This window comes from Lathyrus oleraceus, chromosome 2 (genome assembly GCF_024323335.1).
Source record: "Lathyrus oleraceus cultivar Zhongwan6 chromosome 2, CAAS_Psat_ZW6_1.0, whole genome shotgun sequence".
NCBI classification, from domain to species: domain Eukaryota; kingdom Viridiplantae; phylum Streptophyta; class Magnoliopsida; order Fabales; family Fabaceae; genus Lathyrus; species Lathyrus oleraceus.
The window spans coordinates 139,529,143-139,550,195 of record NC_066580.1 but is presented as its reverse complement, the minus strand read 5'-3'; the positions used below and the strand labels follow the sequence as shown (position 1 = coordinate 139,550,195).

At 33.8% G+C, this 21,053-nt stretch overlaps 1 protein-coding gene across 1 annotated transcript; it reads right to left on the bottom strand.

The window, feature by feature from the left end:
- Positions 1-6,934: 6,934 nt before the first annotated feature.
- Positions 6,935-8,725, bottom strand: LOC127122284 (uncharacterized). Its single transcript, XM_051052648.1, has 5 exons — positions 8,489-8,725; positions 8,257-8,374; positions 8,075-8,161; positions 7,541-7,985; positions 6,935-7,457 (listed from the first exon to the last, which is right to left on the bottom strand). The coding sequence occupies exons 1-5, from the start codon at positions 8,723-8,725 to the stop codon at positions 6,935-6,937; spliced, it is 1,410 nt and encodes a 469-aa protein (XP_050908605.1).
- Positions 8,726-21,053: the final 12,328 nt, after the last annotated feature.

Below are 21,053 nucleotides of genomic sequence, written 5' to 3'. Positions count from 1 at the left end.
TAGGAAGAAATTAGATACACAATATATGGGAGATATGGCTCAGTTGGCCGATAGAGTTCGACAGATCGAAAGACAAAAGGCCGAGAAAGCCAAAATAAACAAAGGTAAGAAGGAACACATAGCCTTTGTCGACATAGGGGACAATGACTTGGCGTCAGATGTCGAATACAACCATATCGAAGAAATTGAGGTCGATGTGGCTGAATTAAAGCCAGGACCCCCGTATTTGTGTAAGTTACTTACGCCTGCAAATAGGAAGAATCCTTCCAAACCTGAGAAGAATGATAAGTTCCTTAAGAAAACTTACACCTTCGACGTGACCAAGTGTGATGAGATTTTTGACTTATTGGTCGTAGATGGTCAAGTACTAGTGCCAACGCGCACGAAAGTACCACCATTATAACAAAGAAAGAAATGAGGGTTTTGTAAATACCATAATTTCCTAGGGCATAAGTCCTCACAATTCTTTATTTTCAGGGATCTTGTTCAAAATGCATTGAACGAGTGAAGACTGAAGTTTTCCAAAAGCAAGGTTCCAATGAAAATTGGCTCTGACCCGTTGCAAGCAAGAGACGCTAGTTACATAGAGTTTGTAACCATCAACATGGTCAAAATTTCTGAGGATTTCAACATGGATGCGTTTGAGAATGAGAATCAGATTAAGGTCGTTTACCCAAAGGCTGGAGAAGGGTTGCTGGAATTTCTCCACATGTGCGAAGATAAAGATTCAGAAGTGATGTTATGTCCTTAATGCAATGTTGTGTTCGATAAAAAGGTGGTGAAGAAGTTTGAAAGTGCCCAATATGCAAAGAAAAATAAGAACCGGAGGAATAATAGGTCTCAATATTATTTCGACAAGAGAGAGGGTCCCTCAAAAGAAGGAACAGTTCCATTCTCAACAAAAATGTAAGTATGAGACTTATGTACCAGTATCCAATGCTCCCCAAGGGAGGTGGAGGAAACCTGTTTGCAAAGGACAACAAGTTAGGAATTAAAAGTGGAGGAATTTTGAAATGGGTCGAGGTTCATCGATGACTTATCGAGAAAATATTCAGATATCGAAAAAGCGTTCATATGGGCCTAGTAATTATAAAGGGAAAAATCCAATGTCAATAATTCAATAGAGGAGATTCCTAAGAAATAAAAAAGTTGAGAAGGAAGCTGCAGAGTCAAGTAATAAGGCATATCAGAGTTAAGTGAAAAACCAGGTGAAGAAACCATTGGGAAGGAAATTGTTCTCTCATAAAATAAGTCAATCGAAAGGAAAGGCAAAAGAAGATGGACCATCGAATGAGGACGAGTTAGTGACCGATAATTTCGAATCTGGGTCGGAAGATGATTTTGATCTTTTGTGAAACATGGTGTTTCTGCTCCCTAAGGAGTACAATTGTGTAACGGAAGTGGCTGAAGCTGGGGATTGGGAGGAAGAAGAGATGGCTAAGCACAAATCAATGTGTTATTTCATGATGGATAACAGGTGTATCGAAGAACATAATGCATTTTTCGAAAGGCCTCCTAAGGGGTTAAAAAGTCATCTAAAACCCTTGTTTACAAGACCAAAAGTAGAGAATACGACGGTGAATAAAATTTTGGTAGATTGAGGGGCATCTGTTAACTTAATGCCCCATTTCTTGTTGGCGAAAATAGGAAAGTTCAACACAGACTTGAGGCCCCATAACATGGTGATTTTAAATTATGAAGGGAATACAAGACAAAATATGGGGGTCATACAAGTTTATGTGACAGTGGGATCTATAACTCGACCCACAGTGTTTATGGTTCTAGCGTCGAAGGCCGTCTATAATTTACTTTTGGGTCGATAATGGATCCATGGAGTGGGAGCGGTACCCTCTTCACTTCATCAAAGAATAACAATATGGTGAAATGATGGGATGGTGGATAACATTGAAACAGACTTATGATACTACATGGCAGAGGTGAACCATGTAAATAAAAGAAATTTTGATAAGAATCTGGCCAACATAGCACCTTGCCACCAGTAGGGTTTGCTTACATGCCTCTGGAAGATAAATTTTACTCTTTGAGACTCCATCCAACCCATGGCTTTAAATGGAAGAGAGAAATAATGGGAGAGAGGATTTATGATAAAATCTGGCCAACTAGATGGGGCGACGAATTTGATGACAATGTCTGAATTTGATGCATTGAAGCGAATATCGGCTTACGTGGCCGAAAACAGATTAAAAGAGCCTTTAGAGACCGAAATACCACACATGGTTGTCGAAGCCAATCAATTAGAAGTGTTCGACGTGAGTTAAAGGATAAGCATTGGACCAACACTAGTCGAGGAGTCGCACTCAACAAACTTAGGAAATGATGGTCGAGGAAACTAGAGGCTCGACTTCATCTATGACGATGAGCCATTGAGTTTTGAAAAACATCATGTCGCGTCTACCACAAAGATGCGACCTCAAAATCCACTTGAAGAAATTGACTTGAGCGATGGAACCACCAAAAGGTCGACTTACATTAGTGCCAACATTGATCCAAAATTGAGGTTAGAAGTAATTAATGTACTTCACGATGTCGTACCCCAAATTTTCCCCATCTTTCTAGTATCATTTTATTTCGAATAAATGAAATAACACATTTGGTAAGCGAGCATGTGTAAGGAGTGAAATCATAAGGTTTTGGGTTCGACTCTCAACTTTCCCTTTTTCTAGTATATTTGTCTCTTTTTTCGTTATTTTTATTCTTCACAAGAAAATAAAAATAAATTACATTCTTATTTTTGTTTTTTAATTGAATATTTTTAGATAAATATAACCTTTCCATTTTTATGCACTTTTATTTTAAAAAGAGTAAAAAAATATCCAAAAAAGTATCATTAATATTACTTGTTTCATTTTATGCACATTTATTTAAAAAGAGTAAAAAATATCCAAAAAATATATCATTAATATTACTTGTTCGATTTTATGCATTTTTATTTAAAAAGAGTAAAAAATATATATAAAATAAATGTTTATGGTCATATATATATTTGCTCCATTTTATTTCAAATAATTATAATAGCTCACTTGATAAGAGTTTAAGTATGAAGAGTGACAAACATATGGTCTAGGTTTGAATTATGTTGGGACATTTTATTAATTTTTATTTCTTCTCATTTTTCTTATTTTACTTCATTTACTCTTCTTCTTTTTATTTATTTATTTATTATTATAACTATTATTATTATATTTTGATATTATTGGTAACATTAAGTATTGTTATTATTATAAAAAAAATCAAAAAAATCTTTGTTAGTTAATTTTACTATTAATTTTATTAGGAATATTATTATTATTCTCTTAAATATTGTTATTATTAATATTAAAAGAAAAAAAATAAAAAAAAAAAGAATTATGTTATCATTATTACTATTATTAAATCGAATAATTATTTTTGATATTATTATTATTAATTTAAATTATAGTCATTTATTATTATTATTATTATTATTATGCTATTTAACCAATAAATATCCCAAAAATAAAAAATAATAGTACAAGATCTTGCAACAAAAAACACGTTTTTTCCTTCCTCAATCCTCCAAAAATATTTCAAAATCAATCCCAAATTAAAACTAGATCAAATCTTTATTTTCCTTCCCAAATAAAAATAGAAAAAATCAAAATCTTAATCTCACATAGAATTTTGTAGTTCATTTCTCTCTTTGTTTTTAACTTTATCATTTTTCTATATTTCTCACTCTTTTTTATTTTCACTAGTAAAGGACCCGTGCGTTCGCACGGGTCGCGCAAGTGCAATAATTTATTTTTAAAAAATTAAAATATAATATATTTTTTTGTTTATATATATATATATATATGGTTGGATCAACGTACACAAATTTATTGCATAAGAGTTTTTTTTTAATGTAATGGATGTTAAATGATCAATAAATGGGTTCAAAAAATTTCCACAAATAATTTTTTCCAGTTTGGGACATAATAAAGTAAAACATTATTAATTTATAGTAATATAATTTGCTTAATTTTTTTGTATACTATATTAAGGAAATAATAAAAAATTATAATACAAAAATATTTTTACAATTTATTGGTATATTGATATATAATAAACATTCCATTGTTAATGTTATGAATAAACATTCCATTTATCATTGAGATTTTGGACATAAGAAATAAAAATATATTTATTTAGTAATGGATGAAATTTTCCAATCTGTTACTAATTTGAGATATAAAAGCGCAAATATTAACCTTCATAATAAATGATTATTTAACCAAAATACATAAACCATGTAAAAGAAATACCAAAACCTCATTTGTTTTAAAATATAGTAATGAATACTACCAAATGTTGAAATTAATTGCAATTGATACAGTAAGGTTTAATGCAACAAAAGATATTGAAACAAAAGGTTCACAATTTTAGTTAAAATTGTGAGAAATAAGTCCAGCAACAAAAATGATTTAACTTCGTACAATTCTTTGGTCCTTAAAAAACTGGGTTTATACAAAACCTACCCGCAACCTTTTAGGAAGTGATGATTCATTACCCTGTAAAAAACAATTACATCCATATAAACAAATGTTAAAACATAATGTATATTTTATACAACTCATTCAATAAAATTCTAATAATAAACAACGACATTTGTTGATATAATATAACTAATGAAAAACTTACGTTCTATAAGTTTTCAAAAACTTCTTTGAACACGACGTTTGTTGTAGAATTCAATGGATGGTTATCCTTGTCATGGATTAATATCTTAAGCCTTTTTTTGCTTTTGACCCTTGATATTGCAACATATAGTTGACCATGACTAAATACACTTCTAGGCAAATACAATCCAACATAATCCAATGACTGACCTTGAGATTTGTTAATTGTCATAGCATAACATATAGTTATGGGAAATTGCCTTCTAGTCATTTTGAATGGCCACGGAGATTGTGTTGGAGTCATACCCATTCTTAGAATATAGATAACCCCTCCAATATTCTTTCCAGATATAATCTTTGCCTCGATAACGTGGTTTGCCAATCTTGTAACTATAAGCCTTGTTCCATTGCAGAGACCTTCAGGTTGATCAATGTTTCGAAGCAACATAATAGGGGTCCCAATCTTCAATTTAATCTTGTGGTTAGCTGCAATGAATTCTCTATCATCGCCGATAAAACCCATAGCAAAACAGGCATCCCGGAAAGTATCATATTTTACGTTATTCATTGTCTTTATATCATTATAACTGCGGGGGCCTTTGACATGTGTGAGCATAAATCTAAGATAGTACAATTCGCCAGTTGTTGGAGGAACCCATATAAGCCTACCAATTGTGTAACCTTTTTGACGGGGTTTCCATTCTCTTTTTTTCTTAACATAAACAAATTTTGAAACAAATTTGCTGTAAGTTAAATTTTGTGTTTCAGGATACTTGCAATTTGCTTCGAACCATGATGTAAACATCGATTCAGTTACACTTGGTTTTTCCAGAGTATTGATACGATCAAAATCAGTGTAATATACCGAATTTTGACCTTCACAATGAAAGTACAGTCTCTCAAGAGCTGGTTTTCTACCATGGATTGGAAAGGAGAATATCCTCCAAGATGCTTCACTCGGAGAAACGTACCTACAAATAATATAATGAAAGGCAATGGATTTAAAATTAATAGAATGATTATTGTAGACAGAATATATAAATTTTATTATAACACATCTAGTCAAAACAGTGTACATGTAAAATTTTCTACACCATGCATGTAAAGAAAAATTGCACACTTTTAGTTGAAATAGATAAATTGCATGACATCATATTTCAAGTGATATATTAGAAACGTACCTACAATCAATATACTGTTTGATCTCATCAATATTCTGCGGCTGGTTGGAAGTTCCATCATCATTCGGTACAATGGCAGCGATGATTCTGTCGTAACCTTTGTTGATGTACTTGAATAAGTACTTAATCGATGTACTTTGATTGCACCATTCCATGTTTATGTGAGCTTGGTACTTTGTCAACAACTTTGTATTGTATGGAATAACATTCCGGTTATCGACTTGAATTCCATTCTTAAGAACTGTATGTCCATTGTCCCTTCTTTTATATACCAGAAACCCATCTTGATCAACAATTGTTTCGGGCTGAAACTGTTTTGGAAAATATTTAGAACATTTTCCATCTTTCATGCACGGCGAAGATCGATTTGCAAATCCACACGGGCCATGAATCATGTGAGTTTTAACCAAATTATACAACTCTTCATTGGTATCTTGGTCAGGTATTTCAGCTGAAATAATGCGATCAATATCACTTGGAGTTGGATATTTGTTAGATGGATGGAGGAAAATTAAGATGTGAGCATGTGGTAATCCTCTCTTTTGAAACTCAATTGTATACATATCTATAAAAATAAATATATAAAATATATACAATAGTCAGCACACGAATGATAAATTTGAAAATAACAATACGATTAATTGAATATGGAATAAGTTACTCACATGCAAGAACTTTCCCCAATAGACTTTTCTTTGTGAGATCAGACAAAAGCTCATCAAATTTCATTTTAAAGACTCTTGAAATGATGTCAGGACGATCTGATGCTTTTAGATGAACAGAACCAAGCAAACGCTGAATTTCAGGCCAGTTGGGGTTACATGTGAATGTAATGAAAATATCTGGAAATCCGACATAGCTGCATATTGCCATTCCGTCAAAGTATAGTTGATCCATATATCTACGACTACCAACGTATGAAGAAGGTAGCACAACCCTCTTACTTGTGTTTGACCCGTGCGTTTCTCCATTTGAATTATATTCATTCAAATTGTGATACTTGCCAACCCTCAGTTTTGACTGATTCTTTCGAAGCCACCTAAGTCTTTCTGATTCCATCATTGTAAAACCATCTACCAAAAATTGTTGATAAAGTCTCCTTGATCGGAACAATGTTTATGCTTCATTAGATCTTGATTGAATTCTAAAGGCCAACCACTCTCTTATTGTAAGTCGATTTCGCTTTGTTGCTTCTTCCCAAAGAATATCTTTATTATTCTGTTCTGACTGTGTTATGTCTGTGAAGTGGCGAATATTTGTCCCTTTATCACGGTGCCTCACATTAGGTCTATATCCATCCTCACCATATGGAAATAATAATGGGTACTGATATCCTAAATAACTGGTATGATACTCATCTATCCTTTGAAGTTCGCCACATTGTTTTTGCACTATAATGTCTCTTTTTTCTACAGTGTCGACATCTCCAACAATTAAAGCAGCTACTTCGGATACAGTTGGTTGATTATATATCCTTCCATCACTTCTTCGTTCAGATATTAAACGAAGTTTTAAATCAGAAACACCTTCTTCACAAAGTCTGTCCCTTGCCATGCGAAATGATTGTGCATGAACATTATGTTCATATAACATTTCAGATAGTTTTCTCACAATATTAACATCAACTCCACTTTTTGACCTATAATGAAAAGAGTTGAAACAATTTATTGCAAGTTTCTTAAATAAATAAATTTAAAGTTTGGAAAATAATAGATATCTAACCTGAATCCATGCATTCTGTTTTCAATTTCATTCTCAGTGTCATAAACATATAGTTGTGCAAATCGTGGATTTTGACCTGGCACCGGTAACATGCTTCCTATTCGGTGACATGATTGACCTTGGATACGAAAATTGGGAGGGTAGCTACCGTTGTTAAATCGATTGTCCACTTTCGCACCAGGAGATGTAAATGCAAACATAACGTTGTACATTCGAATTTGTTGTTGGAAATTTTTTGATTCACATGATTCGTTGTCAAACAACAGATGTTGTAGAACTTTAGGAGCGGGTTTTAACAAAGGTAACTGAACTTTTCCTGATCCACAACACATGGAAAATTTAGGATTGGACGCATGACGACATTTGTTTTTCCTTTCCGAATACCACATATTTGCACCACAATATTGACATTCAATGACAGGATCCCCTATATCATAATACCCTCCTGATCATCAATAGTATTTAATTCATATGTTAAATGAGTTGTATTTCATAATAATAAAATATTATTTATAGTAAATCATTTTAAAATACCTGATGTAATTTCAAAATTTTCCATAGCATCTGTTCCATTAGACATTTCATCTTCATCAAAACTTGAATTTGTTGCTGAACTGTAACCTTTTGACATAACATTTATTGTGTTAAGAATATTGTAATATTCTATGACATATCATAAACAAATTAACTCAAATGAAAAATAATTAAGAATATACCGTCAGATTCATCATTCATATTATCGTCTCCACTATCAGATGCAAAAAGCTCATTGAGTTGCAATTCTGGTATTGGATCTTGGTTTGATATTGTTGCAGCAAATGTATTGTCAAACCTCTTAGATAAGTTAACTCCTAATTTGGTAATGTTTCTGCTTGATATCCTTTTTGATCAGATATTATTATTGGTACTTGGCTTAGTCTTTTAGGACGAATGAAGTTGACGACTTACTTCAATGTTGGCTATACCACGGCCGTCATTTAGTATGTTTGGCGAAAGTTCTGATAGTGGTATCCTCAAAGCTGTTGAGTCATTGTCGCGTCTTTTATCAAATGTACCGTTTTCTTTTAGAGCAGTTTTCAACCTCTTAGATTTTTTGTCATCAATAACACTCTTTCTATAAATTCTGGCTTTTAGAGCATTCTTCCTCCTCAAAATAGTTTTAAAATGTAATTCTTCATCTACCATTTTGAATATTTTCTATTATAGTACTCACTCAGGCTCTATAATTCAAAATGATCATACTTGATCATACATCTGAAAAAATTACACATATATAACAGATATTATATATCTTCATCATTATAAAAAAAACAAAAGATATATAATTTTATAGTGAATAAAAATATCAAATGTTCACCTGATAAAAAACATAACTTACATTGCCATGACTTTATTTGAATAAAGTTTTCTTTTCCATTATATATATATATATATATATATATATATATATATATATATATATATATATATATATATATATATATATATTTGGTACGAAAATTCGTCTGTTCCCTCCAAAATAATTGGCAATTACGTAACATGTGGATATGTGTAATATAGGGAAATGAAAAGTTTTTCATCAGCCTATGTATTAATATAGCCGTAAAACCTAAAGGGATTTCATTAGAGCATGTTTATCTATAGTTTTCCCAAGTTCCTACACATTTACCGATGTTGCTGTCAGAAGCATTTGGATATTTGAGATTTTCCAACGTTCTCTCATTTGCAATGTCCATAAAGAAACACACGCTCCTACAATTTTAGTGGTTCATATTTATTATTAAAAAAATTCAATTTGTCATTTAAAGAAAATCAAACAACGATAATATTTGGCAAAAAAAATACAATAATAATTAATTTGATTTCAGGATATTGATTTCATTTTGGAATGATAAGATTGCAACAACAATAAAATAACGGTAATATTTATTATTAAAAAAATTCATTTTGTCATTTAAAGAAAATCAAGCAACGATAATATTTGGCAAAAAAACTACAATAATAATTAATTTGATTTCAGGATATTGATTTCGTTTTGGAATGATAAGATTGCAACAACAATAAAATAACGGTAATATTTTTTAGTAGTATAAATAGGTAAGAAAAAATATTGTCAATGTAAGAAAAAAACAGTATTAAGAAAAAATATTGTCAATGTACAGAATGAATTTATAAAAATTGCAATTACATAATGATTTTTTAAAAATATATATATATGAATCCAAACAGAATATTGTACCTGGAATTAATTTAAAATTGTATTTTAGTAATCTTATAGGGGCATGAAATAAATTTGTTAGATTTCAAAAAAAAAATTATATTATTCAAATTTGGTTTCTATCTTTATTAAAAAATATGATAGATATAGGTTTGATGTGATGTTAAAGTAGAGCATTAATGATGGTTACTTTTGGGAAAGTTTGCTTCAAATATAAGCAAAAAATATTAAAGTGAAAGGTGTGGATATTCTGATTTTTTAGGGTTGAAACACGTGTATTGGAAGTTGCATATCTGTATCCATTACATTTAAAATGGTATAATATTGTCAGTGGTTTTGGAATAGTGGTTTTGGAATATTTTGAGTTATTAAGTGGGTAAATGGGATTAATAATGATGATAATAAATATTAATAAATAACAATATTAATAATAATAATAATATCAATTTATTCGATTAAATAAAACCCTAATTTTCATCAAACCGCTTCATATTACTTCTCCCTCTTTTCATATTCTCGGTTTGACATCTCAGAAAGACCACTTAAAAAATCAGTATATTTATTATTAAAAAAATTCATTTTGTCATTTAAAGAAAATCAAGTAACAATAATATTTGGCAAAAAAACTACAATAATAATTAATTTGATTTCAGAATATTGATTTCATTTTGGAATGATAAGATTGCAACAACAATAAAATAACGGTAATATTTATTATTAAAAAAAAATCATTTTGTCATTTAAAGAAAATCAAGCAACGATAATATTTGGCAAAAAAACTACAATAATAACTAATTTGATTTCAGGATATTGATTTCATTTTGGAATGATAAGATTGCAACAACAATAAAATAACGGTAATATTTTTTAGTAGTATAAATAGGTAATTTATTTTATCACATTTTTCACTCACATCTAGTCTAAATTTGACCAATTTATTTTATTTAATTTTAATTTTTTTGTGTACACATTTCATTTGAAAATGAACCTCAATCAACATAACACATGCTCCAATATTTATTATCATCATTATTAATCCCATTTACCCACTCAATCAACATAACACATGCTCCAATTTTATGCAAAATGATGGAAGTCCTCTTTGTATCCCAAATCAACAAAACACCCCATATTTTGAAAATCCACCTCTTATTCCAAATCCACACCATAATTCAAAATTTCAAAATTATCTTTTTATCCCAAATCCATAAAATAATTCACCCATTGGAAATTACTCATATCATACATCACCTTACCCAATGAAAAACTCTCTTTTAATGTATTTTGATATATTTGAATCAATTTTTTAATTATATTTTATATAATATATAGTTGAATCAATTTTTATCTTAGAATATTAAATAGAGTTTAGTACGAAATTACTTATAGGAACATGAAATTAGCTGTATTATGGATTGTAATTAGGGTAATTAAGTAATTATGGTGGTAATTAACTTTTATATATTAAAAGTAGATTTCCCACTTTTTTCACTATTAGTTTCATTATTAGCATTGTTTAATATTTTCCAATATTATTAGTAAGTATTAGATTATTCTATTAAGATGTTTTATTTATTAGAATTATTATTACTATTATTACTCATTTAATTATTTCACTATTCTCATTTATTATATTTTTGTAATAAAATATTATGATAATCAAATGGGATAAAGACATGGGATATAATATATGATAAAATTTTAAGGGGTTTCAAAGGATAAAAATCAGGGATAAAATCAGGGATAGGTTATATCTAACATTCTAATATTTATTTTCTTAAAATAAATTAAATATTATATTTACAAATAATCAAGGGATAAAATCAAATTCAACACACTTCAAACTATAAGTCCTCTACCCTAGTGTATTGAGGCATTTTTTTAAAATCAATCACTTCTCCGCCCCCGATGCGTGAGAATTTTTAAGGGATAAAAACAATCAACAAACAACTTTTTTCTAGAAGAACTACGGTACTCTGATCTTTCGCCTAATGCGAAGGGACGTAGGCATAGAGTTGTAAACTCTAGTGAGTGCAGTTATAAAAAATCTTTTTGGGTCTCTCATCCGTTTAAGTAGAATATTTTCTATAAATAAATAAATAAATTGAATAATCAACTAATATTAAAGCAAACATTTTAGAAATATAGACTAACCCTAAAATTGTAGGAGGATCCCATTGAATACAATGGAAATAAAGGGTGCCTAACACCTTCCCCTTATTTAACTGGCACCCAAACCTAGTATCTCACCTTAGTCATAGGTTTTATCATTATTTCCCTATTCCTTAGGAACGAATAAAGAATGATGGCGACTCTGTCATTTTTCCAACCGCGACAGCTGGCGACTCTGCTGGGGATGTTCTTATACTTTCCCTAAAGAGAGTTCATTCTAACCTCCGGTTTTAGGGTTTTGTGTGTTTTCTTGGTTTGTTTGCTTTTATTTATTTATTTGTTTTTACTACTTCTCATTTATTTATTTTATATTATATTTTATTACTCTCTTATATTAAATTATCATTGGTTGGGATTGATACTATGTGAGAAGCTAAAACCCAAGCTCGAGGAAAAATATAAGCTTAAACAAGGGGTCATCCTGCCTCGGCCACCGGGGTTCTTATCCCGCAGGGTCTTTAATGATGATTCCGCCCAGAATAGATCAATTCAAAAGGGTTGTCATGAGAAGGCCAACACTTCTTCATGCTAAAGCTTTGAGTTCGATCCATGACTCTGGGGACCTCTTCTAGAACCCTCTTAACTTATGGTGACCTTATGTTATCAACCTGCAAAGGTCGTTACTAAGGTCTCGCCTAGACGAGACTTATCCCGAAGGATTACCATAGGGAGGCTTGCTCCTTCTCATGGTAAAACAAGGGTATAATCCATGACTCTAGGACTATTATCTTACCCAAAGCTTTATATCCTACAAGTGAGGGGATTGGGTAGTCTAAGCCTAGATCTGACATATCATAAGGAATCTACCCTTAACTAGGTCATGCTTACATATTATCTTACATATCCTAAATCATTTGGGTTTCCCATGCCAATTGTTATCCCTATCTATAAGGAACCTTCTTAAACAAGGCATCCTTATATTTGGAATTATCCGTAAACCCATATATGGGTTATATATCCATCATAATCCCTAAACCCGTGTAGGTTTTCCTATTTGTCACTATCCTAATGTGACACTTGCATTGCATCTAAAAAAAACTCTTAGCATACCTTCCAAAAAATATTTTTGCATACACATGCATTTGCATACATACACATATATTTGCATATCCTTTCCGCTTTCACCCTTATCCAACTATTATCCAGCTAGCAGACTTCTTGATACTCACAAACAAACTCGAAGGACGTCTCAAGAAGTTATAAAGGGACTCAAGAAGGGAAAGTACCATTGAAGAGAGAAGGTAACTCTTTGCCATGCAAGCTACGACCTATCTAGAGCCTTAAATACAACCTTGGATGATAATGCCTCAACAAAGTCTGCAACAATATTTATCCGCTGTCGCGCGCGGGTCAAAACGAGTGTTTTCCAAAAACGTAGTACGGCGACAATTTTAACTCGGATATCGTTCTCAGAAGGATTCTTGATTATTATTATCCAAAGGTAAATCGAATTAATGGGGGGGTTGTTTGGTTTGGTGTTCGATTAAGAAAAAGTGATTATTAAAAGCAATTCTTGAAATAAGTTGTTATGAAATAAGTGATTATGAAATAATTCAATCTACCAATTCAGTTCCTCCTATCATCGATTAATATAATTTTAATACCCTAAGCGGATTGGCTATTCCTATTCGGATATAAACTCAATGACAAGCGCGGTGAAGTTTTTGAGATGTATGATCCTATTGTCCGAATTAAGCAAACAGGATAAGTTTTCATGGATTAAGCAAACATGATTGATCAGACACAAAAACGAATTAAGCAAACGTGGCGTGCCTATGTTAGGATCATACAATCAACCAAATTGAATCAATATATTTCATGCAATGGAATTAAGCATACAAGAACACAAAATATCATTGAAAGGAATTAAACTAAAATTAACATTATAATAATCTCAAGTTTTGGAACCTGAATTACGACAGATCGAATCAAAGGGATTAGTTCTCCATGGAATTCGTACAAGCTTTCAAATTTTCGTGAATAGCGATCCCTTGTACTCTGTTCGACTGCTTAGGTTATAGGAAAAGTAGAATAAACCTAATTTGGTCAAAACATAACCCAGGCCCAAACTAAATAACCGAACACAAAATATAAATCCAGTGCTGAAGGCTTCAATGGATTTTTCAACCATGCTACAGTCCTAATTAGCTTCTGACTTCTTCATGAAAGTCGTAGCTCTTTCTCTTAGTTTTCCAACAACTGGTAGCACGCCTCGATCCTCTACTCCTAGCTCCATTTATGAATTTATTCGTACAGACTGCTAATGCTGAAAATAAACTGCGAAAAACAAATAAGTGTAAAAATAAGATAAATTATAAAAACACATTAAAAGGGAAAAATAACCAAACTAAAACATGAAAATGCATAAGTATAAATATAGAAGAATGTGCATCAAAATGCACTGATCAAATTCCCTCACACTTGAACTTTTGCACTCCGAGCAAAATTTAAAATAAAACAAAGAAAACACAAACACATCATTAGTTACTCATCCTAGGCTACAAGTCTTCTTCGGTTAAGTATGCATCAATAGGTACTAATCTTGCACACTAAGGATATCGTAGGAACACTAATCCACAATTGTGCAGTCATAAACCTCCTGAATACAAAAATCAACTCAAATCATGTTATTATGTTAAAGCCTAACTTACTCATCCTTCTTTTTTCTCTTTTTCATTCAGGCACAATCACATTAAGCCTGTTATCTCCACACACCCATAGCAAGGAGACCGGTTAGTGACTTTGTTCCTTTTTGCACAGGATTCTAGTACTTACGTGGCATAACCCTTTGCTTACTTGGTTGTAGTTGCGGGGGATCGGACCATAATCCGCCCTACCAAGTTCAACACCAGAAACCGTTGAACCAACTGACAACGAGCCTTATTTTCAATTTTTTTTAAGGTTCTACATCCGTTGGGTTAAGTGACCGGGTGAGGGTCACCAAACTTAGAAGGTGCATTCCCTTTTCTTTCTCTTTTTTTTCTTTTTGGAACACTCACTTATATTCATCGGCTTCCCTGCGTAAAGTGTGTGTGAGGTGGTGTTGACTGCTGAAATAAACTACTCAAGAGCTGTCAGAGAATGAGAATTTAAGGCTAAAACATAATAAAAATTCGAATCAATTTCCATATGCAGGAGACTTACGGTGTTAAGACGATACCGATCTTGTGAATTTTTCCCAAGTCTCCGCAGACTAATCTCAAATTAGTCTGTCTATAGCCTAAAACTTTCAAGAAGATGCATTTTTTTTATGACTGAAAACAAATAAAACACTAACAAAAACAAGGAAAACAAACAAAACAAATGATTTCCCTCCCCCACACTTAAAATAAGCATTGCCCTCAATGAAAAGACATTACTAATAAAGTAGAGAGAAGGAAAGAAAGACTCCCTAATCAAGTTGCAGGGTAGTTAGGTGCTTCCATAGAAAGCTCCTTTATGCTGACATCTTCAGTCATTGAACTTTCATGGAATAACTTCAAGCGCCGCCCATTGACTTTGAAAGTCTTGTTAGTACCTGCACTTTTTATTTCTACTGCACCATAGGGGAAAACATTAGTAATAACAAAAGGGCCAATCCATTTGGATCGAAGTTTCCCAGCCATAAGCTTAAGGCGGGAGTTAAACAGTAAAACCTGTCGGCCCACAAAAAATTCCTTCCTAGAAATCATTTTATCATGGAAGTGCTTAGTTTTCTCTTTATAAATCCTAGAGCTTTCATAAGCCTCTAGTCTAAGCTCTTCTAGCTATTGTGATTGGAGTTTTCTTTCAATACTTGCTTGTTGCATCTCCAAATTATAACTTTTCACCGCCCAATAAGCACGGTGTTCTATCTCAACAGGAATATGACATGCCTTACCAAAAATAAGTCGATAAGGAGACATCCCAATGGGTGTCTTGAAAGCTATTCTTTGGGCCCAAAGTGCGTCTTCTAGATGACGGCTCTAGTCCTTCCTGTTTGGCTGCACCATTTTCTCTAAAACCTGTTTGATCTCCCTATTTGAGATCTCGGCTTGCCCATTAGTCTGTGGGTGATATGCAGTAGAGACTCTGTGCACAACTCCATACTTCCGGAGCAAAGCTTCCATGGTGGAGTTACAGAAATGAGTGTCTTGGTCACTTATGATAGCTCGTGGTATTCCAAACCTACAAAAGATATTGGACCTGACAAAATCTGCAACAACTCTAGAATCATTAGTCCTAGTGGGGATAGCTTCCACCCACTTTGAAACATAATCAACAGCAAGCAAAATGTAAAGGAAACCAAATGATACAGGAAAGGGACACATGAAGTCGATTCCCCATACATCAAATACCTCACAGAAAAGCATAGGTTGCTGAGGCATTTCACTCTTGCGAGTGATGTTTGTACCTGCTATCTGGCACTCTTTACAAGTGCGGTAAGTCTCATAAGCATCCTTAAAAACAGTTGTCCAATAGAAACCTGAATCAAGGACTTTTCTTGCAGTCCTTTGCGGACCAAAGTGTTCGCCGACTTGAGATGCATGAGAAAATTTCAAAATGGATTCAATCTCATAGTCGGGGACACATCTCCTGATTACCTGATCACTACCAAACTTCCAAAGATATGGATCATCCCAAACAAAATATTTGGCATCACTCTTGAGTTTGTGAATCTGTGATCTAGATGTACCTGTAGGAAAAACACCAACAACAAGAAAATTAACAATGTCAGCAAACCAAGGTGTAATCCCATGCAAAAGAAAAAGCTGCTCATCAGGAAAGTCATCCTGAATAGGAAAAGGATCTGCATCTCTCTCTATCCTGCTCAAGTGGTCAGCCACTAAGTTCTTAACTCCACTTTTTTCTTTAATCTCTACATTAAATTCTTGGAGCAACAACATCCACCGCATCAATCTCGGTTTTGCATCCGACTTCTTCAACAAGTACTTTAATGCTGCATGGTCAGTAAAAACAACAACCTTGGAACCTAGCAAATATGATCTGAATTTATCAAGAGCAAAAACAATAGCTAGCAGTTCTTTTTCAGTGGTAGTGTAATTTGACTATGCAAAATCTAAAGTTCTAGAAGCATAGTAAACAACATGGGCAGCCCTGTCAACCCTTTGTGCAAGGATAACCCCAACAACATAATTAGACGCATCACACATAATCTCAAAAGGGAGGGTCCAGTCTGATGGCTGGATTATGGGAGCGGAGGTCAATGCTTTCTTCAAGAAGTCAAACGCTTGTTTGCATTTGTCACCAAAGTTGAAAGTGACATCATTCTTCAACAAGTTTGACAGCGGAAGAGCTATCTTGCTGAAATCCTTGATGAAACGCCTGTAAAAACTTGCATGACCAAGAAAACAACGAATCTCGCGAATGCAAGAAGGGTAAGGCAGTGTAGAAATCACATCTATTTTAGCAGGGTCAATAGAAATTCCTTTTTCTGAAATTATGTGACCCAATACAATTCCCTGATCAACCATAAAGTGGCATTTTTCATAATTTAAAACGATATCAGTTTCGATGCATCTTTCTAAAATCAAGCTTAAACTGCTCAAGCATGCATCAAAAGAGGAACCATAGACAGTGAAATCATCCATAAAGACTTCCATGCAATTTTCAATGAAATCAGAAAAAATGCTAATCATGCATCGCTGAAAAGTGCCAGGAGCATTGCAAAGACCAAAAGGCATCCTCCTGTAAGCAAAAGTACCGAAGGGACAAGTAAAAGTGGTCTTCTCTTGATCTTCCGGTGCAATATGAATATGAAAGTAACCTGAAAAACCATCAAGAAAACAATAATGTGATTTACCAGCAAGCCGTTCAAGCATTTGGCCAATGAACGGTAAAGAAAAGTGATCTTTTCTCGTATCCTGGTTCAATCTCCTGTGATCAATACAAACTCTTCAGCTGTTCTGAACTCTAGTGGGAACAAGTTCATTCTTTCATTTTTTTTACCGCGGTGAGTCCTGATTTCTTAGGTACAACCTGCACTGGGCTTACCCATTTACTGTCAGAGATAGGATAAATGGCACCTGCTTGCAAGAGTTTGGTTACCTCCTTCTTCATAACATCAAGAATCAAAGGATTAAGCCTCCTTTGGGGTTGCCTTACTATTTTTGCTCCGTCCTCAAGTAATATCCTGTACATGCACATCGACGGACTAATACCTGGGAGGTCGGCTAATGTCCACCCGATTGCCTTCTTGTGCTTCTTTAAAACCTGCAAAAGCTTGTCTTCCTGATCGAAATCAAGGTTAGAAGAAATAATAACAGGGAGTTTTTCATTAGTCTCCAAATAAGCGTATTTCAGGTTTTCAGGGAGTTGTTTCAGCTAAAAAGACGGGGGTCGCTCGATGGATGGAATGCTTGGGGCAGTCGGGATGTCAAGAGCATCAACTGCAAAAACAGCTTCATCGGCAACAACTTCACCTGTAGGAAATGTATTCGGCTGCAAGACAACATCAATCTCAGCACACACAACACAAATGTTAGTGTCAGTACAATTAACACATGAGTAAATATCATCGAAACCAGATAAAGATGGAAAATCAAGTGAAAATAAATCAGAACAAGACTCCTCAACCAGCTCAGATATCAATTCCATATGAAAAACGGAATGCTCTTCCAAGGGGTGTTTCATGGCATCGAAAATGTTAAATTTTGTGACAATGTCACCAAATTCCATGGACATGGTTCCATCGTCAACATCAATTTTTGTCTTCGCCATTTTCATGAACGATCTGCCTAAAATGATGGGAGCTCTGCTTGTCTAAGTCTCTCCTTCCATGTCCAGAATGTAAAAATCTACAGGAAAAATTAAATCGTTAACTTGGACAAGGACATCTTCCATTACGTCAGTCGGGCGTGCATTGCTCCTGTTCGCCAGTTGGACGATCAAACTTGTATGCTGCAAAGGACCAAGGTTAAGGTTATTATAAATAGAAGTGGGCATAACATTAATGCCCGCTCCCAAATCAAACATGCAATTCTCGAATTTACTATCCCCGATGGTACAAGGGACAGTAAAAGTTCCCGGATCCTTCTGCTTTTGTGGCAAGAGCTGAGTGATGGCTGAAACATTTTTCTCGCCTGTAACTTTTTCAGATGAAGGCTTAGGCTGAATAAAAGCAGAAATATTTCTTCCCAAGTTAACTCTCTCACTTCCTTTAATCCCCCTCTTATTTGTACACAAATCCTTCAGAAACTTTGCATACTTAGGAACCTGTTTAATTACATCAAGAAGCGAAATATTTACCGTAACTTTTCTAAAAACATCCAATATCTCTTTCTTTGTCTCCCTCCTCAATTCTTTTATTTTTCAGAACTCTATGTGGGAAGGGGACTGGTGGCACATACTCCTTTTCTTTAATTTTTTCAGATGAAACAGGTTCATATGGAGTAGGTTCAGGTTCAGATGTTACCTAAATAATTTTTTTATTTTTTCAGGGGTTGTTTCTGTAACCTTTCTAGATCTCAACGAAATCGCACTCACATTAGCAGTAGAATCCTTTGGATTGACAACTGTTTAGGCTGGAAGCTGGTTCGACCCTTGGGCTTGCATGTTATTTATTTGAGTAGCAAGACATCCCATTTGCGTGTCCAAGGTTTGAATGCTAGAATCAGTCCTTTGTTGGAATTGAAGATTGTTGACGGCCATTTGTTTGACAAGATCTTCTAAGGATGGTCCGGAAGGTGCAGGGGAAGCCACTTGAGGTGGGTTCTGTTGTGGGTTTCCATATCAAAGGTTGGGATGGTTCCTCCAATTTGGATGGTATTTGTTGGTGGACAGGTCAGGAGTATTATTGTACCTGTTTTGATTGTAAAGGTTGGCTGCATAAGCTTGAGGCAGCTCAGTAATGGACTCGTCTCTTAGAATAGGACAAGTATCGGTCGGGTGCTCATGAGAAGTACGAATACCACACATTGTTCCTGTTTGAGGTTTTGCTACTGCCAGTTGTTTGACTAAGACAGTGAGCTCGTCAATTCTGGTCTCTAAAGCTTTGTTGGAAGAAACCTGAATTTGATTCACGCCTTTGCTTTGCATAGAATTGTCTCTAGTAGTGAACTGTTGAGAATTAAGGGACATATTTTGGATAAGGGCTTTGGCAGTAGCTAGTGTCTTATCAACAAGTGCTCCACCACTAGCAGCATCAAGAATGTTCCTATCCATCGGTATCAAACCCTCATAAAAGTACTGGATGAGTAGTTGCTCGGTGATCTGGTGCTGAGGGCAGCTGGATACCAAATGTTTGAATCTCTCCCAATACTCAGTCAATGACTCATTACCCTGTCTAATACCACAAATCTCTTTTTTATCGAGACAGCTCTAGAGACAGGAAAATATCTCTCTAAGAACACTTTTTTTAGGGCATTCCAGCTTGCAATTGAATTTGGCTCAAGATAATATATCCAATCCTTTGCTGCACCCTGCAATGAAAAAGGAAAAGCTCGAAGTTTGATGTGATCTTTAGTGATCCCTTTAGGCTTCAATGGTGTAGAACACACCACCTGGAATTCTTTCAAATTTTTGTGCGGATCCTCACCTGCAAGACCACTAAACTTGGGCAACAAGTGTATTAAACCCGATTTTAATTCAAAAGGAACATCAACAACATCATATTCAATACACAAGCCATTATAATTCACATCAGGTGCAGCCAATTGCCTTAAGGTTCTATTGTCATCCATTTCAAAAACAAGTTCAGAATCAGAAGCAAACAAGTTATGGAAATAGTCGGACTCAGAATCGGACTCAACTATGGGTGATGAACTAGCCTGGACTGCTCTATATTGTGTGTGCAAAGTTCTCTCTACTTCAGGATCAAAAGCAACAAGTTGAGAACAACGGGACCTAGTAGCCATGACTAACGCACAACAATGCAATAACAATATTCAAAATGCCGACAATGTCCCTAAAAGTCAAAAACAAACACAAAGAAGGGAGTTTATCAAAATAAATTCAGAAAAATAAAGTGACACCGAATTTAATCTAATGACTTAAAAATATAATTTTGAGAATTTTTTCGATTTTTTTCGACTCTATGAAAACAGTAAAAAATTCATAAAAAAATAGAAAAAAGAGGAATTTGGGAAATTGAAAGCAAAGTCCCATAACTACTTTGTATTAAGGGATAAATGATCAGAGATTTTT